The following is a 19,327-nucleotide window of genomic DNA, read 5'->3' on the forward strand; positions in this document are numbered from 1 at the left end:
AAACCCGTAAAAACGAGAAGAGGAAAGGTTTTAGGATGTGTGACCCATAACTTAACGGGTGGAAACGACCTCTTTACTGAAGTGCTGCTTTGCTCTTCTTCTGTGGTTAAAGTTTGCTCAGCACCACAGTTTATTCTCTGACCGCCGGCTCTAAAAACTGCCTAATCCCATGAGATTAGATCCCAATCCCACCGCGACCACGGACTGAACTCCCACAGAGAAGGTTCCCGCAGTCAGAATTTTACTTTCAGATCCGTAAAGTTCCTGCAGCTAAAGAAAAAGAGGACTTTTGGTGGAAATATCGGCTTTAAATGTGGTTTTTAATACACAAAGGCTTCATTTTACAATCTAAAATACTATAAATAAAGTTGCTGTAAATCAGCGCAGAAGGAGCATTAACGCTGGCTGTTCCTAACCAGAACAATCAGGCTCTACAACTCCTGGGAAAGAATATAAAGGACAGAAAATTACATGTGTATACACGTAGCCACGTATATATATATATCTATATATATATATAGATATATATACATATATATCTATATATATATATGTATATATGTATGTATGTATATATATATACACACACATATATATACATATATATACTGTATACATATATATATATATATATATATACACATATATACATACATACATATATACATATATATATATCTATATATATATAGATATATATATATACGTGGCTACGTGTATACACATGTAATTTTCTGTCCTTTATATTCTTTCCCTGCTCTGTTCGGCTTGTTTTTCACTTAAATTTCCCCGTTTTGGGATCAATAAAGTCCACCTTATCTTATCCTAAATTCTTCTTTTTTCGACAACAAAAACTCCATCCGTAGCCTTTACCGGGTCGGCTAACATTCGTTCGTAGTGAGCACGAAACAGACTGTTTAGCATCACACTTCTTGTTTAACTGCGCTTGTTCAACACCAAAACATCCCGTCACAGCCGGCCGATAAATGGATCATCGGACATTTTTTAATGATATTTCTTGCTCTTTCTTATAATTCAATATATATATTTTTTAAGAATCCGTAAAGTATCAGACAGACTAAATGAACACATCAGCATTAAGGTGATTTAATAAGGATTTTCCAGGCAGCGAATTAAGGATTTGAACGCTCACCACTCCGATAGAGAAGTAGTTGTTAACGATGCTGTAGGGGACGGGGTCTCCCTTCTCCTCCTTGTCATCGGGGATGATGTCGATGTTCCAGCGGTCCAGCACCACCTCTGTGCTGTGCTCGATGTCTCGGAGGACCTTCAGCACGCTGCCACCTTCATAACCTGCCAGAAAAAACGTTACGCTGGGTGAAAATACACTTTTTTTTGGTCCTATCTAACCTTTATTTAAACAGGACAAAACCAGTTTAGGACCTCAGAACATTTAACATAGCGACAGAAAGGTCGAACACAGCATTTAGAAGCAGATAGATCTGCTTCTAAATGCGTTTAAATTCATTCAGTGACTCCAGCTTCTTTGGATTCAGACGGTTTTATTCCAAGCAGAGGCAGAAACATCCTTAAATGCTCCCTTTCCAAACTCAGATGGATTACTGTAGGTTACAGTTAAATGCACGGATGCATTATTCTGAGAGTTTAGACAATCATTATTTCTAACTTTGTGACCTCTGAGCATGTTGCTCCAGTCGGAGTCCTGAATCATTCAGGCTCACGTTAGAAGAGCCAGAAACAGTCATACGTAACGCCTGTGTTCGAAACCGCATACAACATACTATATACTTCCATACTGCATACTACATACTGCATACTACATACTACATACTACATATTACATACTACATACTACATACTACATACTGCATACTACATACTACATACTACATACTGCATACTACTTACTACATACTGCATACTGCATACTACATACTGCATACTACATACTACATACTGCATACTACACACTACATACTGCATACTACATACTGCATACTACATACTACATACTACATACTGCATACTACATACTACATACTGATCGATCAGACGGTATGCAGAGCGTTTACCCACAATGCATTTCGCTCCTGACCGAGCCGAAATCAGCCGGCCTGAAGCTGATTTCTCTTAAGCTCTAAACTCTGTAAACTTTAGCAACATTTGAAACATTTTCAGGCGAGAAAGTAGTCGTTTAGATCCCCAACGTGTTGAAAACCTGACAAAATACCGGCTGTTTACAATTTTGTTCCCACGAATTCGGCGCTACTAAAGCTAGCCGCAGTGAGCTAACGCACTTCCAGTTATTTTCATAAAATAAAATACCCGTTGCCTTTTATCATAGGGAAAGCCATTACCATACAATTGGTGCTTTTCTTTTGAAAACAGGAAGTGAACCTACCCTCGTTGTAGCTAGCTTGAAACTGCCGTTTTGACAGGAAATGACGATCGGCGACGTCACGTTACGTTGCATCTTGGGTAGTTTGAGTATGAGTAGTAACCTCATGATGCATACCCAACATTTCAGAGAATCTAGTATGCATCCAGGAACTTCTGCTTACTCAAACTCGCTTACTAACTCAAAAAGTTAGTGGGAGTAGTAGGGTTTCGAATACAGCCTGTGTTTCACCAATCAAATGTAGCCGTGCAGTCTGGTCACGTGACCGTACTCAATCTCAGCGGCGGGACGGGTTAGCTTTAGCATTAGCAGTCGTAGCAAACAAACAAAGAAACAGATGAAAAATGTCAGAACCAACGGTGGGAAATGAAGACGCAGACGAGGCCTCATACTGAAAGCATGTTTACCTTACAAAGAGTGAGAAACAGCAGCTACATTATGTGTCTTCTGTGTCAACCAAAACAAAGGTCCCAATCTGTAATAAACTCTACTGATGAGCCACCAACCGTACGAAGATGTACCAAAGCAGCTACCAAAGAGACGAGTTATCATAGTTTCTAAACTTCTGTTTGAATAGAAACTGGTTATGTAACCGTGACAACAGCGTTCTGCTTCGTACGGTCTGCTGATGACGACGTGTCACGCTGTGAGGCTGGATCCCGTCTCCGCTGCACGTCTGAAGAGTGGCGGCGGCGTGTTCGCCTTTATTATTCCACGTGCGCAGCTTGTAAATTCATTTTGAATTTGTTTCACTGTAGGGTCCGTTTTAATCTTACAAAATGACTCCAGTTTCAGGAAAGGCTTCAGTGCACATTTCCCAGAAAGTGGGAGCTCTTAAGCGCCAAATTAAAAAATGTTAATATGCACGGCTGTAAATCTATTGCCAACCATTGATCATCCACCGAACTTTGAGCCAGTAATTAGAACGGCTGCTGATGAGTGCCGGATTGTTGCTGCCCGGGGACGGCAGAGCACTTACCCAGGCTTATGAATAATACTGTCAATAAGCTGCCGGCTCCGGGGGGGCTTTGGGACATCTTTAGGATGGATCATCTTTCAGCAAAGGCCTTCTGGTTCGCTCAAAATTTACCTCTGAAGAGACTTTGTGAGTAAAGCTGAACGCTGGTCAGAGTGATGGCATCAACCCAAAATATCTAAAACATCCGACTCTCACGCGTCCGTCCCTCCTAACACAACCTCCTTGTCATGTCCAGCGGGTTTTCCCCATGTTATGAGTTCTTAGTTTTGTGTTTTATCATGTTTTAGTTTATTTCATGCCTTAGGTTTCTTAGTTCAGGTCTTGTATTTAGTTTTGCCCTCAGTTTCTGTTTCCCCAGTCTCCGTGTTCAGGTCATTAGTTCATTCACTTCCCCTGTAGAAGCTGCATCCATTCACTCATCACTTCCCTCAGTATTTAGGCTCTCTGGTTTCTCACAGTCATTGTGAGATCCTTACATGTACCTTCACCCTTCGCCACGCCGCTTTATGTTAACCTTGTCTCTTTTTGAATAATAAATCAAGTCTTGCTTTTTGAAAGTCCGCATTCGTGTCCTTCCACGCATCGTAACACTCCCCTACACAGTCTTAGGCTGTGTTCGAAACCGCATACTTCTCCTACTACTCATACTACTCATACTAACTTTTTGAGTTAGTATGTGAGTTTGAGTAAGCGAGAAGTTTCCGGATGCATACTAGATTCTCCAAAATGTTAAATCTTGTGGTCAGAATTGAAGGTTTTCTTCTGTGCTTAAAGGGTTAAAAGAAGCTCCACTGAAACAGACAACCCTAACCTAAAGGAATCTTTCAGGAATCTTTAAAGTCCAGAGTACTTCTGGTTGAAAGTTTGCTTAAATAATTAACTTTGCTGCTCATCGGATCGGCAGAAGATGTTTTTATGTCAGCGATGTGCTCACAGCTCGTTTTGCTGCCCCCTAGTGGCCACAACGACCCGTTACCTCTGCTTCTACGAACACAAACACACGTCTGAGTGACTTCTCACCTCCTCCCCAGCGCAGGCAGCGAGCCAGGTCGTTCCCCGTGCCCAGCGGGAGGATCGCCACGGGAGGGTGCCTGGCCAGGTTGATCTTATCTGCGAGGACGGTAAAACCTGATCGTTACAAACTTTGACTTTTGTTCCTTTAAGACACGGGTATGATGAACTGGTGCAGCGATTTGGGGAGCAAACCGTTTAGTCAGCTTAAAGTGGATAAAGAAGGAGCAACTCAAACATTTTAAGAATAGGAGTAGCCGGGGAGCCAAAGTCTCAAAAATGGGTTGAACCTGACATGGTCTGCCATACTTTTTATTTGTGTTTTTTATGTTCACTTTGACCCTAAGAAGCAATAATCAGAGGGTCCGCTCTGCCGGAAACATGGCGAAAACAAATTGTGCCCATTTTAGTGTATGTACCCATCATTTTTTGATAGAAAATGTTGGAAAATTACAATTTTCCACAATTCCTCAGTGCATTCCAGATGCACAGAACACATGTGGAGACAACATCCAATTAAATTATAACTCTTAAAATACATTTCTACATGATTTTGGCTCAATTTAATGCAAAGAAATCAGGCGTTTTTTCACTTTTTTGCAATATTTTCATCTTTACTTCATTGGAAATCAATTATTCCCCCAAATTATGACATCAGTCAACAACTATCGCCAACGAGGCCTTGCAATGAAATCATCACAGATCCAATGATTTTGGTTTGGTTGTCTCCACATGTGTTCTGTGCATCTGGAATGCACTGAGGAATTGTGGGAAAATTGTAATTTTCCAACATTTTCTATCAAAAAATGATGGGTACATACATTAAAATGGGCACAATTTTATTTCACCATGTTTCCGGCAGAGCAGACCCTCTGATTATTGCTTCTTAGGGTCAAAGTGAACATGAAAAACACAAATAAGAAGTATGGCAGACCATGTCAGGTTCAACCCATTTTATTCAGGTTTTGAGACTTTGGCTCCCCGACTAGAGTAAGAATTCCTCTTCCTACAGTAAAATTACAGAAAATATGGAGAGTAAAACCTCTCTGAAAATAGAAAGAAGAGTGGACATCGATTAAGAGTTTTGACCAATAGTGATAAAACCTAATTTATTATTAACCTTACGATCGAAAAAAGTAAGTAAAGTGTATCAAACTGGTGCAAAAACAGGCTTTTCTCTGCTGTGAGCGCCCCAAAACAACAGCGTTGTGTCTCCAGATGTCAGAGTGGGAGTACCTATACAGTCGAGGATCCAGCCCACGGTCCCATCTCCTCCACAGGCAAGCACCCGGAAATCAGGGACATCGTGGAAAAAGTTGAGCCTGACAGGAGACAAGATCCGGGAGATTTACTCAAAAGCAGGAAACAGGTTTACTGCAAAAGGTGCTGTCTGGAGGAAACCGCCTCTACTCAAAGTTCCTTAATTCTGATTATAAGATGCCTTAAGAAAGCTATTAACAGGAGACTAATCCGCTGATTGTTTCATGAGGGATTGTCTAATCTCTGAGTGATCTAATGAACGCTGAGCTAAAAGGCTGCTGGGGACAAACGCAGGCCGGCAGTTTGATGGGTGAGTGCCCTCTCCAGCTGTGCTCGGCCCTCTGCTTTCCCCTGAAACCGCGGTCAGAGAGTGGGAGTGCGCTCCCTTCAAAGAGGCCTTTAATGTGTGTTTGGACAAAGCTTTCATCTGGCTCCACTCCACCGGGTAACCAGCACCTCCATCAGAAACGAGCCGCTCTGCAGGCTTAAAGGTGAGAAGAAAAGTTTACTCACCAACAACAGCACGGAAACAAGAGTTTTTGGGTCCGATTCTTTAAATTTCACATCATAGAAAATGTTCATCAGGCTCGTTTCGATCAGCTGCTTTGGAGTAAAAAAGCTGGTATGTTTCTAAAAGGAAAAGTTTGGGGTTTTTTAAACCTGCACCTTATTTCTGCCATAAAATACGTTCATCTACTCACCGATATCAGTTTGGTGAAAGTCGGCGTCCTTCGGAAGATATTTAGATCACTGGAGATCGGCGTATTTCCATATAACGGGAAAGAACAGAGACAATACAGCCTCTGAATAAGGCATTATGTCTTTATTTCCCCAATACTTTAAGACCAATGAATGAATGAACGCGTACTATTGCGCTGTTAGCTCAGAGCTGCCGTGTTGTTGTTATCGGGGGGCTAATAGGAAGCTTTCTACACACGACTCCACTGGGATGATGTCATTGCCGAGCGCCGTTTTGTTTGTTTCTTCGTGTCTTACTTTTGGTACTTTAGGTGCCCCCCCTCCCCCACCTGTGGCCTATAGACTGAACTGTTTGGATGTAGTCGAACATAGGCTGTGTTCGAAACCGCATACTACATACTTCCATACTTCCATACTACTCGATCAGACAGAATGCTGAGTGTTTACCCACAATGCATTTCGCTCCTGCCCGAGCCGAAATCAGCCGGCCTGAAGCTGATTTCTCTTAAGCTCTAAACTCTGTAAACTTTAGCAACATTTGTAACATTTTCAGGAGAGAAAGTAGTCGTTTAGATCCCCAACGTGTTGAAAACCTGACAAAATACCGGCTGTTTACAATTTTGTTCCCACGAATTCGGCGCTACTAAAGCTAGCCGCAGTGAGCAACGCACTTCCTGTTATTTTAACAAAATAAAATACCCGTTGCCTTTTATCATAGGGAAAGCCATTACCATACAATCGGTGCTTTTGTTTTGAAAACAGGAAGTGAACCTACCCTCGTTGTAGCTAGCTTGAAACTGCCGTTTTGACAGGAAATGACGATCGGCGACGTCACGTTACGTTGCATCTTGGGTAGTTTGAGTATGAGTAGTAACCTCATGATGCATACCCAACATTTCGGAGAATCTAGTGTGCATCCGGGAAAAAAGTTAGTAGGAGTAGTAGGAGAAGTATGCGGTTTGGAACACAGCCAAGGTCGTCGTCCACGTTGTCAAATCTGATAAAAATCTGATAAATATTCTGCCATGTTGCACAAAACTAGCAGCAGCAGCAAACTCCGGGTGAAGTTAGCCGACCAGTAGACTCTTGTGTAGAAAGCTTCCTATAAGCCCTCCGATTGCCCCCGATAACAACAACACGGCAGCTCTGAGCTAACAGCGCAATAGTACGCGTTCATTCATTCATTGGTCTTAAAGTATTGGTGAAATAAAGACAGATAATGCCTTATTTAGAGGCTGTATTGTCTCTGTTCTCTCCCGTTATATGGATATACGCCGATCTGAGGGATCTAAATATCTTCCGAAGGACGCAGACTTTCACCAAACTGATATCGGTGAGTAGATGAACGTATTTTATGCCAGAAATAAGGTTTACATAAAAATAAAAAAAACTTCTCCTTTCAGGTTATAGGTGGCGTTGAAGGCTACATCTCAAACTGAACCACTGGCCTTTGTCAAAAGGGGAGACTGGGCTGATTATTCTTTTATGTCGGTCGTGTTTTATTCTCTAAAAGCAGAAACAGCTGATCGATCATGTGACCAAACACAGATATATGGGAGTCCAGCAACAAAAGTGGACTGTGGGAACATAAGATAACCCAAAGCTGGTTAAAGTTTGAGAGAAAGAGTCCTTAAATTAGGAAACAGCAGAACAAAAAGGAACAAAAGAGTCCAAACTATATTTATGTCAGAACTATAAGTACCGTCGGCATGGCGACAGTTACAGCTCACCTGGGCCGTTTAACTGGACCGCTGTCCGTGTCCCACTGACTGTAAACGATACCTCAGATATTACACTGAAAAAAAGCCCCTCCAAATATAAGTAAAAAAAACAACAAATAAAAGACGTTTTTGCTTGAAATAAGAAATAAAATCTGCCAATGGAACTAGTGAAAATCGGCTTGTCAACATTTCTTGAAATAAAATGTGATATTTGGGACTTTTGAGTTAAAATTGATCTTGAAATTAGCTTAAAAACCTCTACAAATGTCAAAAAAAGCTTGTTTCATATGATATGTGACTCAAAACAATTTGTTTTCAAGACTTTTTTCATTTAACAAGATATTCCAGATGTATTGTATTAAAACAAGTCCCTATATCTGGCTGAAATGGTGCTTGTTAGGCAGTTGTGTCTTATATTAAGTGTAATGAGATATTTGGACTAGAAATGAGACAAATATACTCGGTAAGACTTAGATTTTTTGCAGTGTATATATATCATGTTGGAGGTGATGTAGAACATGAGTTTATCATCATGTCCTGGATCCTCCGGCAGAGGACGTCAGAGGCGGATCCTCTGAGCCCTGCAGGGCCCCAGCGGATCCGGCCTGCCTCCTATAGATCCAACCATTGCTGTCCGGGGAGTTTGGAGGCTGAGTGAACGCGTCAGACTCTTTTCAGCGAGCGACGCTGGGCTGTGAGGAGGCTCGCAGGAGGGTGAGGGCAGTTAAACTACATTTATAGAAGGGAAACAGCTGATTGTTCAGCTGAGAGGGAGGGGGCTGAACGTGGTTATAATGTCGTATCTCCACCATCGTCCTTAAAAACCCTAAAAGATAAAAAAAAACTTGTGTATGAGCTTCAGGTTTCACTCGTCTTCATTAAATCATCCACAACAAATGTTCTATTTATTTCTCTTTTTGCAATGCCGGCTAAAACCTGCCCTTTTTCAGGAAATGACCAGGCTCTATTTCACAAACAAAACAACGTAAATCTGCTCATATTCAGCGGTTTACGTGTTCATTCGGAGGCGGAGGCTTGGAGCGGAGTCCGCCGGAGGGGGCCAGGAAGTTGGACAGTGTTCAGACTGGCTTTTGCCATGTGTGGAAAGTGAATAAGTGTCCTTATTTGCTTAAACAGAGGCGGCCTGCCAGCGCAGCAGGGGTACCGACCAAAGGACAGCTAGAAAAGTGACATTTTTGCAGGCCTGCAACAAGGCGCCGCAGTAACCTCGTGCAGCCGTTCATCTTTAAGGGTTTATAAGCTGCCCTGCCTGCTTCTGCTGCCGTCTCACTTTCTTTTAAATGTAAATGTGCTTTATTTTATACAGCCCTTTACAAACAATCATTACGGTGTACCAAAGTGATTTACAACAGGTAATAAATAAAGAGAAGAAGAAGTAAAAACAAATAAAAGAACAGTGAACAAAATCGAATAAGATAAAACAGGATAAAAGTGTCATCACACTACTGGGTATTAGGATAAAATTGCAATAAAATAAATAATAAAATTTAATAAATAAAATTTGAAGGGAACTTTATCCAAATTGTCCGCCTCAAATCAAATCAAATTTATTTGTAGAACATTTCATGTAGAAACAATTCAAAGTGCTTCACATGAAATAAAAGCATTGTAGCAGGGAGTGGAAGAAGCATTAAAAATACATAAAAGAATATAAAGAGAAACAAATAAAATCATTTAAATGAATTTAAAAACAAGCAACAGTCCAGATAAGTTCAAAGATATCGTGCAGATTTCATGCATAGACACATGAGAACAGAAATGTCTTTAACCTGGATTTAAAAAAACAAATCTTCAGTCTCATTCGTGCCTAAAACAACTAAACTTTGAGGCGCTTTTTTTAATCTACATTTGCATTTCTTCCTTCCGCCTTCACTCTGATGTTGCTGTTATCTGGGTGATCCATGAGGCCAGCAGCGCCCTCTGAAGGCGGCACAGAGGAACTGCACCGGCGTGTCACCCCTCTGTGTCAGCATGAGGTTTTAATTAAGCCCCCTAATCCCGGCCGTTTGTGTATGAAGCATGTGCATCAACAAAGGGCCAAACGGAGGTTTACGGAGGGGATGAAATAACGTTTGTAACGACTGACATCACAGCGAGCTAATTGCTTTCCCCAAACAGATGAGTGAGCGCCGGCCACCTCTCACCTCAGAGCCTGTTGCTAGGGAGCCCATGGCAACAGCTGTGGCAGCGGGTTAACCCTCCACTCAGCGCCGTGCGTGTGCACGTGTTTTTATTCACCCGTTACAACAGGAACAACAGTTACATCACCTCGGCGAGCACTGACGCCTGCTCCGACAGTGGAAACGCAGAATTTAAAACTCTTTAACAGATGGAGCTGAGCACAACAAACGAGCCTCTTTAGTAACTATTCCATCATTAATGAGAGTCCAGGTCACCGTTACATGCTCTGAGCCAGTGAAGGGGGTAAAACAATCTACTGGAGCTGGAATCTGGATGGTCTCAGGTGGGTTTTTACCTGGAATCCAGCCTCTCATTTCATGTGGAACACTCAGTGGGGTCACATGGCTCTGAAAGGATCGATTTATTGGCTAAATTACAGTAAGAATGAGCTGAGCAAGGGTAATTCTCCTTGGATATGTGGCGGTGAATGAATGGGATCAGAGGCACAAAGCGTGTCATACCCCGGTATGATAGGTGGCGCTGTACCCATTCCAACTGTTGCTAATTGAGCAATATTTTTGCTTTCTTTCCTTTTGCATCGCTTTCTTGACTTTCGTTTTCTTTCTTTTCGCTTTCTATCCTTTCGCTTTCTTTCCAATTGCTTTCTTTCTATTTATATCACTTTCTTTCTTTTCGCTTTCTATCCTTTCGCTTTCTTGCCTTTCGCTTTCTTGCCTTTCGCTTTCTTTCCATTCGCTTTCTTGCCTTTTGCTTTCTTTCTTTTCGCTTTCTTGCCTTTCGCTTTCTTGCCTTTTGCTTTCTTTCCTTTTGCTTTCTATTCTTTTGCTTTCTTGCCTTTTGCTTTCTTGCCTTTTGCTTTCTTTCCTTTTGCTTTCTATTCTTTTGCTTTCTTGCCTTTTCGCTTTCTTTCCATTCGCTTTCTTGCCTTTTGCTTTCTTGCCTTTCGCTTTCTTGCCTTTTGCTTTCTTGCCTTTTGCTTTCTATCCTTTCGCTTTCTTGCCTTTCGCTTTCTTGCCTTTCGCTTTCTTTCCATTCGCTTTCTTGCCTTTTGCTTTCTTTCTTTTCGCTTTCTTGCCTTTCGCTTTCTTGCCTTTTGCTTTCTTTCCTTTTGCTTTCTATTCTTTTGCTTTCTTGCCTTTTGCTTTCTTGCCTTTTGCTTTCTTTCCTTTTGCTTTCTATTCTTTTGCTTTCTTGCCTTTTCGCTTTCTTTCCATTCGCTTTCTTGCCTTTTGCTTTCTTGCCTTTCGCTTTCTTGCCTTTTGCTTTCTTGCCTTTTGCTTTCTTGCCTTTTGCTTTCTTGCCTTTCGCTTTCTTGCCTTTTGCTTTCTTGCCTTTTGCTTTCTTGCCTTTTGCTTTCTTGCCTTTCGCTTTCTTGCCTTTCGCTTTCTTGCCTTTTGCTTTCTTGCCTTTTGCTTTCTTGCCTTTTGCTTTCTTGCCTTTTGCTTTCTTGCCTTTGCTTTCTTGCCTTTTGCTTTCTATTCTTTTGCTTTCTTGCCTTTTCGCTTTCTTTCCATTCGCTTTCTTGCCTTTTGCTTTCTTGCCTTTCGCTTTCTTGCCTTTCGCTTTCTTTCCATTCGCTTTCTTTCCATTCGCTTTCTTGCCTTTTGCTTTCTTTCCTTTCGCTTTCTATTCTTTTGCTTTCTTGCCTTTCGCTTTCTTTCCATTCGCTTTCTTTCCTTTTGCTTTCTTTCTTTTCGCTTTCTTTCCTTTTGCTTTCTTGCCTTTTGCTTTCATTCCTTTCGCTTTCTTGCCTTTCGCTTTCTTGCCTTTCACTTTCTTTCCATTTTAACCAGCATCAGTAACAGGGGTGTTAAATCAGAGGTGAGGGGGCTGAACCCAACAGATGTTCTGACCAAAGCAATAAGACCTCAGAATATGTCTCCTTTAAATACCGAACGCACACAAACCAAAACCCAGAATATCTCTTTAAGTCATCTCGTTGTATCTTGAAAAACTTTTTGTTGATCTCTTTTTTTTAATTATTATTATTTTGGGGCTTTTATGCCTTTAATGATAGGACAATTGAAAAGAGACAGGAAATAGGGTCAGAGAGAGGGGGAACGACATGCAGCAAAGGGCCGTCCGATGCGGGACTCGAACAGGGGCCAGCTGCAGGAGGACTGTAGGATCTGTACATGGGGCGCCTGCTCAACCCACCAGTGGTTCCCAAACTGTGTGCCGTGGGATTTTGTGACAACCATACGTTATTATTGCAATATACAACTACACGAAAATAATTATTTTTTAATTTACTATATCAGTACTTTGTATGCACTAATTTCATAATACAGAGGCAAACTCTATACATAAAAACAATTATTTAAAAAAAAAAGTCCTCAGAGAACCCATATTTCGCTGTTAACGCAGTTGCTCAGGTGGGAATTATGAGACTGTGACACATCAAAGGCTGAAGGACAACATTAAAACAGAGAAAGAGGGGAAATGGAGCGCTTTCTGGTGCGGAGCAAACCACCAACCACCAGAGCAGAGACTGCCGACAACCTACCACCGAAAGAAAAGAGGAAAAAACTGTCAGCTGACAGAATCATGAAAGTTACCGTCGTATGGCTTCAGTTGGACCGGGGGTGTCAGCAATCCTCAGCCCGAGTGCGTCCTGTCGGGAGAAGTTAGCTAATGCTAACTTAACTGCTAGTTAGCTAATGCTAACTTAACTCCTAGTTAGCTAATGCTAACTTAACTCCTAGTTAGCTAATGCTAACTTAACTGCTAGTTAGCTAATTCTAACTTAACTCCTAGTTAGCTAATGCTAACTTAACTGCTAGTTAGCTAATGCTATCTTAAATCCTAGTTAGCTAATGCTAACTTAACTCCTAGTTAGCTAATTCTAACTTAACTCCTAGTTAGCTAATGCTAACTTAACTGCTAGTTCGCTAATTCTAACTTAACTCCTAGTTAGCTAATGCTAACTTAACTGCTAGTTAGCTAATGCTATCTTAAATCCTAGTTAGCTAATGCTAACTTAACTCCTAGTTAGCTAATGCTAACTTAACTGCTAGTTAGCTAATTCTAACTTAACTCCTAGTTAGCTAATGCTAACTTAACTGCTAGTTAGCTAATTCTAACTTAACTCCTAGTTAGCTAATGCTAACTTAACTGCTAGTAAGCTAATGCTTTGAATTTCTGCGTTCTGAGTTTCCTTTGCCTCATTTTTAATTTTGTGACCTGTCTGGTTTAAATGAATGTGTTGCTGCTTTGATGAAGCCTAATTTGATAAAGTTTCAAATAAATTTTCTAGATATTTCGCTAATAAATATTTAACGAGTAATATAGTTGTCTTCGTCACATTTTATTCGGCATTAGTAAATAATTATGCACATTTACAGATATTTCACATGATATGAGTGATAACATGTGTTATAAGGGCTGAGAACCTCAGGGAGGGGTCTGCTGTCCCAGGGAGGGGTCTCCTGCCTCAGGGAGGGGTCTCCTGCCCCAGGGAGGGGTCTGCTGCCCTCAGGGAGGGTTCTCCTGCCCTCAGGGAGGGGTCTGCTGCCCCAGGGAGGGGTCTCCTGCCCTCAGGGAGGGGTCTCCTGCCTCAGGGAGGGGTCTGCTGCCTCAGGGAGGGGTCTCCTGCCCCAGGGAGGGGTCTCCTGCCCCCAGGGAGGGGTCTCCTGCCCCAGGGAGAGGTCTGCTGCCTCAGGGAGGGGTCTGCTGCCCTCAGGGAGGGTTCTCCTGCCTCAGGGAGGGGTCTGCTGCCCCAGGGAGGGGTCTCCTGCCTCAGGGAGAGGTCTGCTGCCCCAGGGAGGGTTCTCCTGCCTCAGGGAGGGGTCTGCTGCCTCAGGGAGGGGTCTGCTGCCTCAGGGAGGGGTCTCCTGCCTCAGGGAGGGGTCTGCTGCCCCAGGGAGGGGTCTCCTGCCCCAGGGAGGGGTCTCCTGCCCCCAGGGAGGGGTCTCCTGCCCCAGGGAGAGGTCTGCTGCCTCAGGGAGGGGTCTCCTGCCCCAGGGAGGGGTCTCCTGCCTCAGGGAGGGGTCTCCTGCCCCAGGGAGGGGTCTCCTGCCCCAGGGAGAGGTCTGCTGCCTCAGGGAGGGGTCTCCTGCCCCAGGGAGGGTTCTCCTGCCCTCAGGGAGGGGTCTCCTGCCCCAGGGAGGGTTCTCCTGCCCTCAGGGAGGGTTCTCCTGCCCTCAGGGAGGGGTCTGCTGCCCCAGGGAGGGGTCTGCTGCCTCAGGGAGGGGTCTGCTGCCCCAGGGAGGGGTCTGCTGCCTCAGGGAGGGTTCTCCTGCCCTCAGGGAGGGGTCTGCTGCCTCAGGGAGGGGTCTGCTGCCCTCAGGGAGGGTTCTCCTGCCCTCAGGGAGGGGTCTCCTGCCCTCAGGGAGGGGTCTCCTGCTTCAGGGAGGGGTCTCCTGCTGGGGCCCAGAGTCAGGACTAAACCAGCTGAGGCTGCGTTTCAGTTTTATGCCCCTAAATCTGGAACAGTCTTCCAGAAGATGTGAGACAGGCTTCAACTCTGACAATGTTTAAATCCAGACTGATTTAACAGTTCTGTTTAGCTGTGCATATTACACCTGAAAGTGTTTTATCTGCATTCTTCCCTTTTAAATGAATTAATTAATGATTATTTTTAATGTTTTTTTTTATTTATTTTTAATGATTTCATTGCCTCTATAAATAAAATTGCCTTGCCTATTTTGCACAATAGGTGTGCCTTGAGATTTTTACTTGTCCTTTGGTGTGCCTTGGGCACAAAAAGTTTGGGAACCACAGCACTACGCCACCGACCGCCCCCCTTTTTGTTGATCTCTGATTCGTGTTTATTAAGCGAGTAAAGATCAGATTCTTCAGCGTCAAAAAGCTGAAAATCATAAGGATAAATCTCAGATTAATCCAGCCGGCGTTCGTTTGATGGCGCGTGGGTCATTACGGCGCTCTGCTCAGACCTGCGTGCATCATGGAGTCGGCGCTCACACAAAAAGCCTCCGGAGGGCAGCGGCTCTGTGAAGTTAAAGCATTTCCAGGGAGTCTTTCTTCCACTAATGGACGAGCAGTGAGCCGTGCTCAGCTCTGACGCACGACGAGAGGTCGAAATGCTCTCTGAACGTTCCCCTTCAGAGACCTGCGGCAGGTCAGTCTGACACGACCAGGAGGAGCCGTCAGAGTGCAGCGTCCCGACCGAACAATCAGGAACTTCTGCTTTATATTCCCGACTCAGCCTGAATTTAACCTTTTAATGAACAGGAACTTTGTGTCCGTCACGCCTTATTAATGAGAGACACATCATCTGTTCCCATTTCTTTAGCTGCATCTGTGAAAAACAGCTTCATAGTTTCAACTTTTTTGTACATTTACGTTTAAAACTGCTTTCAGTTACCAAAAGAGTCAAATTAATATAAGAAATTCAGTTTAAAAAAACCCTAATCCCAAAATAATGAACGTTATCACGTCTAAAAGTAGGAAAGTAGGAAAAAAACAGACAATAATAAGAATTATATGTTATTCAACATCAATAAAAAGTAAATAAGATTCATTTTAAAGCTTAAAAAAGGAATATAAGATATAATCTAATGACTAATTATGGAACAATTAATAGAAATGACATGATTAAACTGTTTTATGCCACCAGAAATGAATAAGCTAGAAGCTCTTTGTGAGTTTTAGACTGGAATTAAGATTTGTTCCCATTTCTTTAGCTGCATGTGTGAAAAACAGCAAAGATAACACAGTCTGACAGACAGAAAACAGGATTTCTGCAGCAACAAGGTGATTCCCAAAGAGCTGTTAGCTGAAAACTTGGCATATCTCAGCATGGTGTGCAGTGTGTCCTTAAAACATTTGAGGAAACTGGACAAGTGGAGGACAGAAGAAGAAGTGTCAGGCCTAAAGAACTATCTCCAGCAGATGAACAGGATCTGAAAGTGATGTCCTTAAGAAAGAGGAAAACATCCAGCAAAGACCTGACACAGGAGCTGAGAGATGCATCTGGACCTTCAGCTGATCCATCTGCTGTTGGCCCAAGCCTCATCAGAAATGGGCTCCATGGAAGGGTGGCTGTCAGGAAGCCGTTCTTAAGGAAGGGAAACAGGGAGAAAAGGCTGAGCTGTGCCAAAGGACACAAGAAGTGGGCTGAAAATCAGTGGCAGCAGGTCTGATGGAGGGATGAATCCTCCCCAGAGCCCGGAGCTCAACATTACTGAAGCAGTGTGGGATCATGTTGGCAGAGAACGCAACAAAAGGCAGCCCACATCCAAAGAAGAGCTTTGGGATGTCCTTCAAGAAGCCTGGAGAACTATTCCTGAAGACTCCTTAAAGAAAGGACAGAAAGCTCGTCTGAGAGGGTTCAGGCTGTGCTGGAGGAGAAAGCAGCTCAGAGCAGATATTCACTTTAAAGCTGCTCAGAACTGAACTAACTCTGGTTCTGCCTCAGATTCTGGGTTTATGTTCATGTTGGAACATGTTTCAGTGAATCTCTGCAGCTGTTACCATGGAAACATCTGCAGATATTCACTTTAAAGCTGCTCAGAACTGAACTAACTCTGGTTCTGCCTCAGATTCTGGGTTTATGTTCATGTTGGAACATGTTTCAGTGAATCTCTGCAGCTGCTTCCTGCTTTTAATGGAAGTTTATAAAGAAATGAAGCTGATCCAGACTTTTGAGCAGCACTATGAATATGTTTTGCTCTGTTCTGCAAAGAGGCAGATGCTGCAGACTCACCCGACCATCGGTCCTCCTCGGTCCAAACTGTACACCTGCCTGGGGTTCAGCAGGTACCTGAACTTCCTCAGAACCCTGGAGGACCAAAACAGAAAAGAGAAAGCAGCGTTTAATCCCTGATGATGTGTGAAACTGATTCTGAAATATCCGTTCACTCATGCATTAAATGTTTTACATAAAACATAAAACAAAGATCTGTAGGTGTAAAGACTGAGATGGTTCTCATTAAAGGGACAGTTCGCCTCTTTTGACATGAAGCTGTATGACATCCCATATTAGTCACTAAAAAGTTGAGTGTCGTAGTTTCTCTCGTACGAAAAGAAAAATAACTGCCTCCGTACCTCGATCCTATTCAGCACTATGAGTGAATGTTAATAGCATCGAACACATTTACAAGCTGGAAATACTTTTGTGTGAAAGTTTAGGACATTGTTATAAATTGGCTTTATTCTTAGACTTTATGTATTCATATTCTGTAGTTCACTAGATAATCTATGTTCCTAGTTTGTACGTTTAAACAAACGCAATGTAAAGGGAAAAACTCTCTTTGAAAATCATGAAAATTCGTCATCAGATACCATAAAAATAGATAAATAGCCACATTTAGAGGAACGTTAAGGTGCCAGCTAGCTTGGATACGTTCTGCAGAACAACAGTTTTCCAGCTGCACTTACATATTTGTTTTGTTCTCGTCTGAAATTAATTGTTCCAGCTGTTATTTGGTGCCTTTAAAAATGTTTTTTTTACTCTAAGCTCCTGAAATCGTTGCTGCTTTTCCACCAGAAAAGGAACCGAGGAACCAACTCCAGTCGTTAATGTTTCTACAGCAGAATAATTCCATCATTTTAAAGGGATAGTTCGCCTCTTTTGTGTAGACCGAGCAGCAAACACCGTAACAGGCGCGGCTGTCGGCAGGCGGCAGCAGGCAGTGATACGAAGGGAGAGAAAATAGGGCCAAGAGATTGTGAGGTCTGACTTTTTCCTGGAGAACCATTTTGTGATGCAAATGTATTACTCTGTTGAACGCATATTGTTCTGAGAAGCAAAACGCTTTATTTTTTAAACCCCAGCCAACTAGCCGGACTACCTTCATCAACACCAAAACGAGGCTGGAACTCTGCTCACAGGACGCAGCAGGGGGTAAGAAGATGTTCAGAAATGATGTTGCTGATATGGGATGTTACACAGCTTCATGTCAGAAGAGGCGAACTATCCCTTTAATCAAATCAAATTTATTTATATAGCACATTTCATGTACAAACAATTCAAAGTGCTTTACATAAAATAAAATAAATAAAAGAATCACAGCAGGGAGTGTAAGAAGCATTAAAAACACATAAAAGAATATAAAGAGAAACAAATAAAATAATTTAAATGAATTTAAAAACAAGTCTTTAAAGTGAAGGTAACTGGGTTACCATCCGTTTGAGCTCTTTGGATGCTTTCACTCTGAGATATCTCCATCTTATCAGTGAGTAAAATGCTCATTAGAGCCTGAACACTCAGCTTAATGTGCTGCTAATATCCAGCAGGATGTTAGTCAGAGTCTATAAAAACTCCTCCTTCTGGATCCTTTAGCCTTTCTGAAAAACTCTTTTAACTGTTTCTACAAAAGATTTACAGATGAAAATAGATCAACAGCGATTTCCACATCAAACGCGTTCCTTCTCGTCTATTAATAGAGAATAATTTGCCTTCTAATGGCACAGTAAAAGCGTGCGTTCCCATGGTAACGCGTCAGACGGAGGGAGAGCAGCGGGATGCGATGCAACAATGAAGGCCTTAGTTTTGAGCTCCTCATCACTAAGTGACGGCCTTCAGAAAGCCAGCAGGGAGGAGCAGGAGCGATGGCACCAATCTGCTCACTCCCAGCCCAGAAGACCTGAAATCTGCCCCCAGACGGGGCGACTCGCTCCCCGTCCGCGGTGGAAATCACGGCTCACAGAACCCAGAACGTGTGTTTGTTGTTGTGAGAAGACACAAAACATCCCAACAAGTTAAAGCTAATAAACTTCTAAAGTTGTTTAAATGATAATATGGATAAACCATCTGTTTAAAGGTCTGTGGTGTCACATGTAGTTTGGTTTGTCCTCTCTGGGATGCCGTAGGACAGAGATACTCATTCCGCGGCTCGCAAGCCCTATTTTCTCTCCCTTCGTATCACTGCCTGCTGTGCAGACCGAGCAGCAAACACCGTAACAGGCGCGGCAGGCGGCAGGCGGCAGGCGTCTCTCCTTTCCTCTCCTTTCCTTTTGTTTCCTTTCCTTTTCTTCTTTCTTTCCTTTCCTTTTTTTGTTTCCTTTCCTTTCGTTTCCTTTTGTTTCCTTTCCTTTTGTTTCCTTTCCTTTTCTTCTTTCTTTCCTTTCCTATTTTTGTTTCCTTTCCTTTCGTTTCCTTTTGTTTCCTTTCCTTTTGTTTCCTTTCCTTTCCTTTTGTTTCCTTTCCTT

At 42.7% G+C, this 19,327-nt stretch overlaps 1 protein-coding gene across 6 annotated transcripts in view; it reads right to left on the bottom strand.

Annotated features, from left to right (window-relative positions):
* dgkg (diacylglycerol kinase, gamma) overlaps nucleotides 1-19,327 on the bottom strand; it is a 188,977-nt gene that overhangs the window by 89,724 nt on the left and 79,926 nt on the right. For all 6 annotated transcript variants that reach the window (XM_075480301.1, XM_075480299.1, XM_075480303.1 and 3 more), the window contains 4 exons: nucleotides 16,881-16,955; nucleotides 5,607-5,692; nucleotides 4,380-4,469; nucleotides 1,154-1,314 (listed from right to left, as the gene is read on the bottom strand). In XM_075480301.1, the coding sequence (XP_075336416.1) occupies nucleotides 1,154-1,314; nucleotides 4,380-4,469; nucleotides 5,607-5,692; nucleotides 16,881-16,955 (412 nt within the window). The remainder of the gene's footprint in view (nucleotides 1-1,153; nucleotides 1,315-4,379; nucleotides 4,470-5,606; nucleotides 5,693-16,880; nucleotides 16,956-19,327) is intronic.

This window comes from Odontesthes bonariensis, chromosome 12, assembly GCF_027942865.1.
Source record: "Odontesthes bonariensis isolate fOdoBon6 chromosome 12, fOdoBon6.hap1, whole genome shotgun sequence".
Taxonomy (NCBI): domain Eukaryota; kingdom Metazoa; phylum Chordata; class Actinopteri; order Atheriniformes; family Atherinopsidae; genus Odontesthes; species Odontesthes bonariensis.